At 43.3% G+C, this 13,862-nt stretch overlaps 1 protein-coding gene across 3 annotated transcripts in view; it reads left to right on the top strand.

Annotated features, from left to right (window-relative positions):
* LOC129739130 (uncharacterized) overlaps positions 1–13,862 on the top strand; it is a 362,823-nt gene extending 348,961 nt beyond the window's left edge. For all 3 annotated transcript variants that reach the window (XM_055730527.1, XM_055730529.1, XM_055730528.1), the window contains 4 exons: positions 1,486–1,614; positions 7,230–9,344; positions 9,408–10,553; positions 10,631–13,862. In XM_055730527.1, the coding sequence (XP_055586502.1) occupies positions 1,486–1,614; positions 7,230–9,344; positions 9,408–10,553; positions 10,631–12,430 (5,190 nt within the window). In that variant the 3' untranslated portion in view covers positions 12,431–13,862. The remainder of the gene's footprint in view (positions 1–1,485; positions 1,615–7,229; positions 9,345–9,407; positions 10,554–10,630) is intronic.

Genomic DNA, 13,862 nt, shown 5'->3' with positions numbered 1-13,862 from the left:
CCCCTGTGTGAAATTTAGTTCCAATAACGAAACTACCATTTAAAAAATCGCTCACCGAGCATTATCTTACTTCAAGCTTCAAGTACTTGACAGTATGGTGAGCAGAACGCTGCGCTGAGCTCGTCGTTCAACCCATAACGGTAGAAGTTCTGTTTTCCATTCCAAACAAGCTCGACTTAAGCGGCAAACTCCCACACTTCCGTCTTCTTCTGTTTTTGCTTCTGCTTCTGGTGTCCGTCATCAGTCAGTACACGGAACAAAGTGTTTACGGGTCTCGTTATCGGTTCAGCAAAAAAAAAACACCAACCCACCTCACCTCACATCAGTCGCCGTTTGCTGACGGTGCGACATTTTCCCCATCGCCATTTGTATTTGTTATTGCGATCCCAGCAACCCATCGCACGCGGTTTATCGCGCGCCTGTAAAATGCAAAACAAGGCCTACTACTCCGGCAGGGATGGCACCCTGACTTTCGTTTCCCATCGCCGTTGTCTTGAGGAGAAAAAAACAATAACCGAATTAACAACAACCGCCACGGAGAGAATTAATTAGAAAAATTAAATGAAAATAAAAAAAAGAAAATATCTGGGAAAAGTGCCCGTGAATTCGCTAATTGTTATTCGTAAAGCCGAGCCCGGTTGCCCGAAAAACGTCTGGCTGGGAGGAAAAAGTCACTTTAAATTCACGCGCCCGGTAAGAATTGATACCGAAAATCAGAAAATCCAGAGAAGAAGAAAAGTGCAAAAAGCAGCACCTCCATAAAACCGTAGTCGCGCGAAATTTTAGCCTCGGATGTAGATTTTCAGAGCTTTCTGATGGCACCGCAGCACAATGACGGCAATCTCCCAAAGCCGTAACTGCATCATTCGAGTTTGGCCTTTTCCCGTTTGGCCTGATTTGCCTCCTTTTTCGCGGGCCGTCGTCGTTTTTCTCCATTTAATAAATCAAGAAAGCAACAACAGTTGCTCTTCACCGACCGCGGGAAAAATTAAGAAATTAGAGCAGATTTTTATTTGCCGGAATCTGCTTTGCAGTGATATCTGCCGAAATTAAGCAGTTTAAATGTACAGTGGCTTTTTTTTTCGAGTGTAGAAACCCTATCGGAAAAGTTGGTTCCACCGGCGAAAAACTGATCGTTTTTTATGAATATGAAAGTTAAAATTAGGCAGATAAAATCGATATTGATTTTTTTTTCAGTGTAAAAACCCTATCGGGAAAGACAGGTCGAAATTTGTAATATTATCCTGCAAATTCTGACAAAAATAAGGCAATTTAAATGGAAATTGACTTTTCTTAGGGTAAAAATCCTATCGAAAGGGTAGACCTCGATAAAACGACAAACGCTGTAGAATTTGAATATTTTTTTTAGATAATGGAAAGTGAGTTTTTTGCAGTGTAAATACCCTATACGAAAAACAGATCCGATTTTTAACAGAACTCAGAAAATTCTGACCAATTTTTTCCGTTTTTTTTTCTTCCCCACAGATGGTGCACTATGTGTCGGCCTCGGCCCTAACCTCGCAGAGCAATCTTTCGGCCCAGAACCAGCAGAACATCACGTTCGGTCAGCTGTTGCGCAACGCTGGCAACATGGGCGACATTCGGGATTGTCCGGTAAGTCTACCTATTTTTTTTTTTTTTGCTTTTACTATCTCAACCAACATAACCTTAACCTGTCACAAAATCTACAGACAATTTAGAATGTCCTAATGCTGCTTCGAAAAACATCGTTAGGCTATGCTAAAAACCCTCGAATCGAATCTAAACAAGGGGCTGAAAGAGAAGAAAATTTCCGAACTGACATTTCAGTACCGCACTGACGTTTTGGTACCAAAATGCCATTGAAATCAAAGGGGAACTGACGTTGTGGTTCCAAAAAGTCGGTACGGTCCGTTTGTATGTGATTTGACAGTTGCTTCAGTCCTTTGAATCTAAATCGAGCTGAGTATCAATAACACCATTAGCTAACCTAGAAAATGACCAGGTTCGCTGCAAAAAAAATCCGAACTCGGAACAGGTTCTATGATTTATGTACTGCTGCTGCTAGGCATGCCAATGGAACCCGATCGAGATCGCTCTAACTAGAGGATTGGCTCGTTGGCATCCGAGCAACCCGGTTGAAGGTTTCGAAATCATGGCAAACTGCTACCGATCGATCGACGGGGCACGTTCACGCGCTCGCATTCGTCTATTATTAGTATAACTCAGCTAGCGATGTTTCGTTTCGGGGTTTTTTTCCCTCGTCGTCGTTGTTTTGTTTCTTTTCTGCATGCGTTCGCCTGGGCTAGGCTAATGGCGCTCATAGTTTATTGACATTTTTCCAATGCCAGCGGCTCTGTTACTGTTGCTGCTGATGCAGCACAGCGAAAACAACCGGAGCAGACACCGCCCGATTATGACACACACGCAAGCCATCCGGGGCTAATGGGCTGGCTGCTTTCTTCGGTTATGCAACCGGGCAGACATTCCATCAACATCCGCTTTGCCTTCCACCCCAAGCCAATGATCTTGAAATTCATCACATCCGTCAAATGGTTTTTCCCACTTTCCGGACCAATCGATCGCCCCTCGTCGAATTCAAAACCATTGCGCATCACGTCATAAATATGGTATTTAAATATTCTGCAGACGGCTACTGCGATTGGCAATAATTGTAGACAACAACGAACCTTGTCCCGTCTGACATTCTGTCAATGCCGCTTGCCGATTACCTTTTTAGGGAAGAGACCATCCATCGAATCGATGACCCTCGCATAGTTTTCGCGGTAATTACTCGGCGAAGGTGGCCCTTGAATCGAGGATTAAGAGACCCTTGGCGACCTATGGAATCCATCTTTTTGTTGTTACTGGATTTTGTTTATTTTTGATTCAACGCCACTTATCGCAAATAAACAAACATACGAAACAGTAGCAAGCCAGCAAGCCCATAACTGTGGACACTTTGTCGTTTTGTTGTCAATTTTGTTTATTTTTGTATTACTGAGGTTGAAGTCAAAGTCGAAAGTCTCCACACGATGAGTTTTGACGGTCAAATTGAGCCCCCGAAAGTGGTTGTGATTGTACGTCCAGCAATTAAGTGCATGCATAAATTTTACTGCAGCTTAAGGTTGTGTAAATAACCGTGCCGAATACAGCACAGCAGCTTTACGCTAACTCAGTACCATCCACTTTTTCAATTTTGTTGGTTCTTGGCTTGCTTTGTTCACCGAAATCTCAAGAGGTTGAGGTGAAGAACTTTTCGTTTGTTTCAATGTTACTTGGCACTTTGTGGCCTACCCCTCGTAAAGGGGCTTAATTGTTGCAATTGACGCAGCCAAATTTAAGGGGTACCCCCTTAAATTTGCTTCCTTCTTTGATAGTTTCTGGTTCTATTAGAAAAGATCCAATGGAGGTAATGAAGCGATATCATAAGTTACACTTCTGGAAAAAAACATTTGGATTAACCGTCAACACTGTAAAGTCATTTTTAAATCACAATTTAAGTTCACTGTCTGTTGCGTGTAGATAATGTTAACATTTTAAATCTGAACTACTTTTGTCTTTTACTAAATATTCTCAGATTTTACCGATTACCAAAGCTTCAGATTAAAATGTTATCAAAAACTCTTAGGAAAATACACACAAGTTACAACCCGATGTGTGGCTTTTTTTCTTAGTGGGTATACACTCAAAATTAGATACAGTTGAACATGCCAGAAAAATGTCATAATTTAAAAAACTGATCAAAAAATGGATTGACTCACCTGAATTAGATTCTATAAGACTTACAAAAAAAAATTTTTTTTTTTCAAATCAAACTAAACCGATGAAAACATAAGCCCTCAAAATCATCTGAAGGTGTTTTGGAAACTTGAATTTTTCCGGTGTATTTTCGAGTTAGATCATGATATGAGAAGGTTCTTCTAAAATGGTTTTTCGTTGTTTGGTTTTGATCACCGCACTTTTCTATGGTTTTCTTTGATTGTTAATTTTTCGGTGATTTATTTAGGACGAAATTAAAACTGCTGTTTTTTTACGTTTCGGCCTACTGAGCTTCAGCCATCTTCAGAAAAACTGTATTTAAAATAGATAGAAAGTAATAAATTTTACAATATTTTCAAAACACTAATTCTTATGCACACTATCTCGAAACACGAAACAATACAGTTTTTCTGAAGATGGCTGAAGCTCAGTAGGCCGAAACGTAAAAAAAAACAGCAGTTTTAATTTCATCCTAAATAAATCACCGAAAAATTATCATTCAAAGAAAACCATAAAATGTTTGTTCAGATTAATTCCAAAACTTGTGTGAGTTAATTTCGTAACGTGTAAACACTCTAAATTACATTCATTTGAAAACATTCAAATTTTTCTTTCTGAAAATGAGCTCAATCCTGTGCAAACTCAAATTTCAGATTTTTTTTAAATTTGTTTGAAAAGTTCGTCAAAAATGAAAAAAAAAACAAAGTTCCAAAGTACCGTGGTTGAATTAAAGAGAATGCTTTGATTCAGGTTTAAAAAATTCAGATTCAAGGACGAGTACAGTTATTTCCTCCAATAATTAGGTGATGAATTTCGTAGAAAAAATCAAACATACTTAATAAAAAGAACTGAATCTGACGCTGACTAGAAAATGGAACACCAATTTGCTCTGAAACGCATTTAAATAAAAAATGGTTTTGTGGTAAAAAAAACACTATTATTTTGACATTTTTGCTAAGCCAGTATGTGTTATTTTCTAACCGTGTGTAAACTGGTAGTAAAATTCGTAGTATGGAACAAAATCCCTAAAATATGTTAAATGTACAATTTATACTTGTACATGTTCTAGAAAAAAAATTCAATAAAAAATTGTTTCAAAAATTAAACACATTTGTGTGTTCTATTTTTAAGCGTGCATACACTGTAAGTTAAACTCAACAAATGATTTGAAAATTATTCCAAAAAAACAGTAAAATCTTAGTTTTTTACTAAATTTTAAAAGTTTTTAAATAAACTTTAATTGAAATCCGTTAAATATTGGCACAGTTTAAAAAGGCACAAAAACAAGTTAGCCTAGCATAATTTCCTCCAACACGGTTATTTACTCACAAAATTCAAAGTGTAGATGTAACCCCAAAATGCATTCGAAAATATAGTTACACAATGTAGAATCAGTTGACGAAAAAGGCTGTGAATTTTGTTGGTTTAAAATTTTGACATAAAAATTCTTCTTAAAATTAAACAATATGAGTGTGTAATTTTCCTTAATCGTATTAACACTGTTAGTAAAATCTGATAAATAATTTGAGAACAAAATCCAAAAATTGAGAACAATCTTAATTCTCACTATATTTAAAAGTTTTTTTTTCTCAACGAAAGACTGTCAAAAATTGGTAAAGCCTACAGTTTAGTGTAAAAATTAACACATACAACAAAATCAATCTCTCATAATTTCAAAATCGAAAAAGTCGACTTCCTCAAGTTTGAGTTCTCTCATTCCAGATGGAAATATGAATATAGTTTTTTTTTACCAAATTTAGACAATCGGGATCCTTCAATGGAACCAGAATCGCCTAAAAAATGACGACTTAAAAATTTGATTTTTTTTCCCTGAATTGTGTGTACTTATTCCTTAGTGTGTATACACTAAAAGTTTGGATCAATTAAAAAAAAAAAGATTCATACCCAAAATTCGAAAACATATTATTTTTACTCCAATTTTCAAATGTTGGAAATTCCTTATTCAGTCTTGAAATTGATTAATTGATAACAATTCAAGGGTATAAAAATTGACTTCCTCAAATTTGTGTTTATATAAAAATGAAATAATTTTTATTAAATCTCAATTTCGGTAAATGGATCGAAATATGAAAACTACCTAAAATGTCGATTGACCGTTTAAAAATGTTTCAAACGAGGATATTATTCAATTTAACGAACAAAAGCTTCTTCAAGTTGGTATAAACAATTGAAAAAAACGCTGGTCATTTTACGTATCGGGAAGTGTCTCATTTTCTCATCAATTTCAGCTTATCTGTTTGTTATAAATGGATACATATTTGGTAACGGTTTGCCACCTCAGAATCCGCATCGATTATCTCCTCTTATTTGAAAACAAAAAAGTTCCTTAGTCATTTAATTTTTCATAAACGATTTCCATTTTTTTTTTGTTCAAACACTTACCATTGACCACCAGAAGCCATTAACAATTGCACTCGGTTGCTGACAGTAGGTACAATTAATGGAATGCGCAAATGTTCAACCGATCAACAACAACAACACACGGCGTTCGGGTTCGGTAAAGATCGAACAAGCAGGCTGGCAAAGCAGGCCGTGACTGAACTCGAACTGAAAAAAAACTCACCACCACTTTTGCCAAGGTCAACTTGATCGGGGCGCAACAAAAAAAAAGACACTCCATCAAGAATATTCTACTCAGCGCAGCTCACATATGTAAATGCTTCAAATTTGGCAAAGCTTGCTGAGATGACTGCGGCCGCTGCTGCCGCATTTTTTAAAATGGCCGGAAATACGACTTTTAATAATAATTACCCCCTGGACCCAACTAAATACCTAATAGGCCGGCGTTCAATTGATTTGCAACTTTCAACCGCACGCAGAAAGGTCAACCCTCGATCGATCAAGAGCAATTTATTTTCCAACAAATTTCTTGATCGTTCAAATTTCGTCGGGGACCAGTAAAAGCCTCTCAAATGGGTCAATTAGTACAACCGCGCTTCTGGTTCGAGTCTATTTGTGAAACAACCTAGGCCAGAATGTAGTCCAACAACTGCCATCGACACAGTTCTTTGTGTGCTGGAACCAGAACCAGTTTTTCGCGATACCTGAATGGATGGAAAAGCACTGTAGTACGCTAAAGCTTAATGTGCCCAACCAAGGTTTGTTGGGTAGGGCCCGCGCATTCAGAACGTGGTTGACATCGACTTGGTTTTTTTTTTCTCTTTTGATCAATAAACTTCATTTATCCAAGCGGTTTTTACCTACTGATTGACGAGGAACGAGACTTCTCGCGTCACTACCGGCGCGATGTTGTGGGTGCGGTTTACTTCTCCATAATTGACACATGCCAACACACATTAATGGGTTTTGAACTCATATTAAAGCAGCACTTGCATAGGGCGTGGTGCCGTTTAATTACAAACTCGATCCCTCGATAACTATGATCTGATCAACTTTCACTCTACTCAACCCGGTTTTTAGTTCTAGAATCTTTTTCAATCAGTTTTTTTTTCTTCCTTTCTCAACAGAACGCCTGCGGTGCAAAGATCGGCATTCGGCGAGCCCTGCTCAACCGACCAGACGTAGTCTCGATCGGTGTTGTGTGGGACTCGGAACGACCGGCAGCTGATCAGGTGCACTCGGTTTTGAAGGCGGTCGGAACGTCGCTTCGATTGTGTGACGTGTTCCACCAGGTTAGCGATCAACGCTGGGCTCAAACGGTGAGCCACGAGCTGGTCGGAGTAGTGTCCTACTACGGAAAGCACTACACGACCTTCTTTTTCCACACCAAACTTCGCGTTTGGGTGTACTTCGACGATGCCAACGTCAAGGAAGTTGGCCCCAACTGGGAAGGAGTAGTCGACAAATGTTCCCGAGGTCGTTATCAGCCTTTGCTGTTGCTGTACGCCTTGCCTCAACCGCAACCGCAGCCTCAACAAGTAACCCCTCAAGAGCTGGCTGCAATGCAGCAGGCTCAACATCGACGAGCCGTTACACCAAGTCCGGAAAAGGCCCCGATGGGCTCCCAAAACCGTCGAGCTATCACTCCGACTCCAAACCGTGCCGTCTGCGACTACCAGAACCTAAACGTCATCCAAGCCAAGATTTTCCCCAACGAAGAAAAGGAAAACTACATCAGCCGGAAGGCCGTCCAAAATGTACTGAACGCCCAACAGTACCAGAACCTATCCGTCATCCAGGACAAAATCTTCGCCCATCAACAGCAGCAACCTCCGCAAGAGTCCGACAAAGATCACGGGGGCTACATCTCCAAGAACGCCCTCAACGCACAAATGCGTCAAAAGCCACCGATGAACCTTCACCGTAGTCTCAGCGCTGAGTCCGGTCAAGTTTCACCTCCTACTTCTTCAACCTCCTCCCCGGACGGTCTCTCGATCCCCGATCACCTCAACCAACCTCGTCGAAGGGACTCCGGCAACTGGAGCGGTGATCGCAACTCGGCCTCCTCTTCCTCCTCCACAACCCTCGATAATCCCTACCTCTATCTGGTAGGCAAACGAAACGGAAGTGTCCCCGCGAGTCCAACCCGACAGGGTCAATTCTACGACGCCGGATACGATTCGTACTCCCTGTCGTCAACGGACTCTTTCCCTCCCAAACACCCGGTCAACCCGGCCAACAACATGCACCTGGCCAAGATCCCAGAATCGGTAGTCCTCAGCGGAGACTGCGAAAAGCTCTGCATGGAAGCCGATCAACTGCTCGAAAAATCCAGAATCCTTGAGGAAGCTCACGACCTCGAAACCGCTCTGGTTCTGTGCAACGCCGCAGCCGGAAAGGCACGCGCAGCCATGGACGCTCCCTACAGCAACCCGCACACGATGACCTTCGCCCGGATGAAGCACAACACCTGCGTGATGCGGGCTCGATCCCTGCACCGCAGAATCCTTATCGAAAAGGGTGGCGAGATCGTCAAGGAACAGCAGCACCACCAACAACAGCAAATCGCCTACAACCTGGCCGGGATCGGCACCGGTGGAATCGGCCACCGGAGGCAGAACAGCAAGGAGAAGCTGCTGAGCAATGGTCGCCAGAATAGTAAGGAGATGCTACACGGTGATACTAATTCTTTGACCAGGAACTCACCTTCCAAGAGTATCGAGATCTATGCAACCCTACCCAAGAAAAAGGTTTCCCTCAAACTGATCGAGGCGGAGAACATCGAAGAAGCGAGCACCATGGGCACTGTTGATGTAAAGCCGGAGCGGGAGAGTCGGTCCCTATTTGGGCGCAGCAAAGACTCCAAGGATAAGCGCAGCCGCAGCGAGGATCGCAACAAGATCAATCGAGATTTCGCCCTTGGTGATCCGGCTCTGGTAAACGCCAAGGATACGCTTAAGAAGCACAAGGAGGAGAAGGACGCCGACAAGAAGGACAAGGACGCCAAGAGTGGCAAGAAGCAGCACAAAATCCGACGGAAGCTGTTGATGGGCGGATTGATTCGAAGAAAGAACCGATCGATGCCGGATCTGACTGAAGGCGCTGGTGCTGCCGATGATCAGGCCGGATCGAGTTCCCCCGTTAAGCAGATCGTTTCAATCGATGACAGTACCGTTGGACTTGGGCTGGCTAAGGACGCTACCAATAGTGGGTACCTTTCCGAGGGACACTTTGATTACCAGGTTTGTTTTTATTTCTACTTCCTTAACTGAACCCACTAATTAACTTTCTTTTCTTTCGTTCAGGTCTCAAACACCAACCCGAATTTAGAGCGCAGCAAGCTGATGCGGAAGAGCTTCCACGGAAGTGGCAAGACTTTGTCGATCACAAAGGTGCCTCCACCCCCACCAGTAAGAATCGGATCTTCGCTAACCGGTCCACAACCGCCACAACAACCCCCGCAGCAGCAACAGCAACAGCAGCCGCAAATGCTGCAAGTACAAAAACTCCCACTGAACGGTGCCAATCTGCGACAGCTGGAGTTCCAGGAGAGTCACCCGATGCCGACATCACCCTTGGAACCATACCACAAGGCCAACCTATCGAACCTCTCCACCATGAGCAGCAACACCAGCATGAGCGAGGACTCGTGCCAAACCATCATCACGACCTGCGCCGTCGTCCATCAGGAACAATCCCCGATGAAGCCGCAAGATCAACTACCCTACCCGCTCCCTCCACCATCATCAACTTCAGCAGTCGATGAAGTTGACACGATTGTCAAATATAGCAACAGTAATAACCCAACTAGTGGCGCTCCTTCCAACAACGGTCTCCTGGAGCTGCCCCCATACCCGAGTCCTCCCTCGACGACGTGCCATTCGCGACAAGCCAGCGAAGACTTCCCGCCACCTCCACCGGCGATCGACTTTGAACCACTTAACGAGCAGTTAAGTGAGATCCAAAGCCTGCAACAGCACCACGGCGTAAAGTCCGCGATGATGTCGCAATCGCAACCGGTCCAGAACACGACCAGCATCCTGGCCCAGCTGCAGGCCAAACAGCACCAGCTGATGATGATGAACAAGCTGCGCGAACAGCAGCAGCAGCAACAACATAACTTGAACAATCCAATCAGCGCTAGTGAGATACTGAACGAAACCAGTCGGTCCGAGATCTGGTTGAAGGAACTCCAAGCAAAGCAGGTCGCGTTGAAGCAGCAGCAACAGAGTCAACCGCAGCAGCAGTTGCAGCAACAGCAACAACAACAGTCTGGTTCCGATGTACGAAGCGTTCGGGATTTGGCTTCCCGATTCGAGCAAATTAAGATGATGCCTATGCAGCAGCAGCAGCAACAACAACCGCAACAGAATCCATCTCCTCAACCTGCCACCTCCTCAAGTATTAGACCCTACCCGAGTCAGGAGATCCTGAATGGACCAGTGAAGCAGGTGAGTTTGACTTAAATTTGTTCTAAAAATGAAAACAGTTAGCTAACAGTCGTTTCCTTACCCTTCTTTCGTTTCAGTCACTGACGCAGCCAATGCAGCAACAATCGCAACAGCAGCAACCGACAAACGTCCGGACCGGGATGAGTGGTCTACTGGTGGAGCAGAAGGCAAAACCGGCGATCTCGACGGTCGACGATCAAGGCGTCGACGAGGTGGATTGTGCTGCGGCAGCTTTCAAGATGCTGCCGAAGCCGCGGTACGACATTGCTCAAGCCCAGATTCAGGAGGAAATCCGGGAGGTCGAGATGTTGAACCAGGTGGTGCAGCAGACTCTGAATAATGTTGGTGGAGGTGCTGTTACCAGCAAGCGCACCAAGAAGAAGAGCGTATCGTTCTGCGATCAGGTTATACTGGTCGCGACCGCTGATGATGATGAAGAGGATGGTTTTATCCCCAATCCAATTTTGGAGCGGGTTCTGAGGACCGCCGGCAGTGGAGGAAGTGATTCGGAAGATAACGTGCCGAAGAATAATCCGACGACGCTTTCGACCAGTATAACCTATCATCCGATCAAGGGTGGTGCTCCTACGTCTAGCAGCAATGGACAGCAGTACTCTTTGGCTGCAGACATGCATAAGCAGAACATGGAAATTCAGCGGCAGCTACAGCAGCAGTATTATCCGCAGACACAGGTCTTAAGCGAGAGCTATCAGCCCCAGCAGCAACCACAGGTTCCTCATCAACCACAACAGTATTCAACGATTCCGAGTAATGCGGCAGGTTTCAAAACGCAACAATTCCAACAGCAGCAGCAACAAGTTTCTACACCTTCCTATCCGGAGACTCAAACGCTGCCGAAGTCTATGATCTACCAAGCTCCTCCTATGCCGCAGCAACAGTATCTCCAGCAGAAGCAACGGATGTACGACGACAACAGCAGTGAGCACAGCTTCGAAATGCGAATGGTGCCTGCTCCGACGCAGTCAGTTCCCGCACCTGTCAGTAATGGCTACGTTCAGCAATCGTCGCCTTACATGACCGTCCCCTGTCCGATCGATCAAGGTTTCCAGACGGTATCGGCGACCCCTACGATGACGACCAACACCCCCGTTGGATCATCCAACCCGGCACTGCCCCTAGGAATACGGCAAAATATCACATCCCTGATGCAGCACCCGAACGTAGGCTTGATGCGGCAACAACCGCAACAACAACTACCGCAACAACAACCGCAGCAACAGCTAGCTTCTAACGTTTACCAGAAGCCTCCGATGCCCGTCAACTATCAACAGCACCAGCAGCAGCAGCAACAGTTACAAAACCCTTACAACCCTCCCAATGGTAACCCTTACAATACTTACAGCTCGCAGCCAGCCCCCATTCAGCAGCAACAACAGCAAATTCCCTCACCATACCAGAGGGTTCCAATGCCCCACTATCAGGACTCCCCCTATCACGATCTTCCCCTGCCCCAATCGCAACAAGTTCTTCCCCCACAGCAGCAACTCTATCTTCAACCCCAACAATACCAGCAAAAGCCTCCACAAAAGAAGGTTAGCTTCGAGCCGGGAACAAAGGGTGGATCTGATTGCCCCCCTTCGCCGCAACCGCTCGGCCAAAGCACGCAGCCACTCAATGGTAGTACCATCACGAATGGCGTTGCTTCCACTGAGCAGCAGCAACAGCAGATTGGCCTTCCGGTTTCGACGAGGGTTCCAATCGCTTCCGGCGGCTACAATGGCGCAGCCATCGTCAAGAACGCAGCCAAGGCAGTGCAGTGCAACCTCTGCCGCAAGAAGCACTGCATCCTGCCGGCCATCTACTGTACCGACTGCGAGTTCTACATGACACGGTTCCAGGCTCCAGTTCGGAGGTGATCGTTCACGATGGCTGCGTCCTGCTTTGTAGCTTGAAGCTGTTTTTTTTTTGAAAAAAGTGCAAATTAGATCGTTTAGTCTGACGAAAACAAAGTGCCTTCGGTTCGGTATCCCTGGAAACGTGAAACCGGCTGTGCCGGTCTCTCCTAATCCATTGGGAACCGATCGATTATTTTTCTCTGCTGCTGTGAAAGTTGCCTTAAGTTTCGAACGTTAGCGTTATTTATTTCCCTCACTGTAAGTTTATTTTTCCTCTCTGCTGGTGCAAACGACAGTTTGAAACTGTCTTCTTTACGGTTTTAAGAGAATTTCTTTTGAAAAGAATGAAATTTAGTAATCCAAGTAAGCTGTTATGTCTACGTTCAATTTTTCGAGGGGACGAAACCAACCCCTGTTTCAAATGTGATATTTAAAACTACTATTTGAATGACGTTTTTTTTTAATCTAGCTGAACGTTCATTATATGACATTAGACAATTTTAAGCTAGTACGTCCCTTAGAATGTTAGGAAAATTATCAGTTAAGAGATTTTAGTAAAAAAAAAACAAAAAACCGAACAACCATTCCCACAAACTGCCGTCCGCATTAAATGTGTTCCACAACATGAACGCAATGCATTTTATTACTTTTTTCACACAAACCACAGCAAGCGAGCAGTTTCGTTCCTAGCCTTATCGAAACTCTTGTGAAACTGTGTAAATGTAAATAGTAACTCCATTTTAGTTATCTTAAGTAAAGTGACCAAGCTCCAACTTCGTCGACATTCCATTAGAATTTAAGTGCAACGAACGTAAGTCATTGCCTGCAATGCCGCTACTTACTTAAATATTTAAAGCAAGAAAGAATCAATGGCGAGTTTCTCGGTGCAAACCCAGAAACTCCCTATCGATGATTTGCTACAACAATCAATGAAAAGTATTTTATTTACTCAACAAAACATTTCGCCACCCCGTAAGTATTATATCAAACAAAAACAAAGCTAATCAATCATGCAACAAGGTGAGATTCAGTTCTGCCAATCTCCGTAGATTTTTAAGGTTTCTAATTTTAATCATAAACTTTACCCCATTCATCATCCTTTTTCGGTTTTAAGTTGAAACTCAAGAGTATTTATTACGTTTTTAGTTGCCAAACAACAACAATTAATATATCGCTTTTTAAATATGTATATTTTCCTCTCTCCAATCATCCTCAATCATAAGTCCATCCATCAGTCAGTCGATTGAGTTAATCCAACTTTGCCTATGTATGTGTCCTAGCTATTAGCCGATTAACCACTTTAGTCTACTTACATATATGTACGTCCTACGTTTAAGTTTTATAACGTTGATTTGGAAAAAAAGACATGAATCATGAAAAAAAGCAAATCATGAAAACAAAACTCCACATAAACGAACAAAATATTTGAATAAAATTTCTTCTTTATTTTTCA

Source organism: Uranotaenia lowii, chromosome 1 (genome assembly GCF_029784155.1).
Source record: "Uranotaenia lowii strain MFRU-FL chromosome 1, ASM2978415v1, whole genome shotgun sequence".
Lineage (NCBI taxonomy): Eukaryota > Metazoa > Arthropoda > Insecta > Diptera > Culicidae > Uranotaenia > Uranotaenia lowii.
The sequence above is the reverse complement of the archived record's forward strand: the minus strand, read 5'-3'. Positions and strand labels throughout refer to the sequence as shown.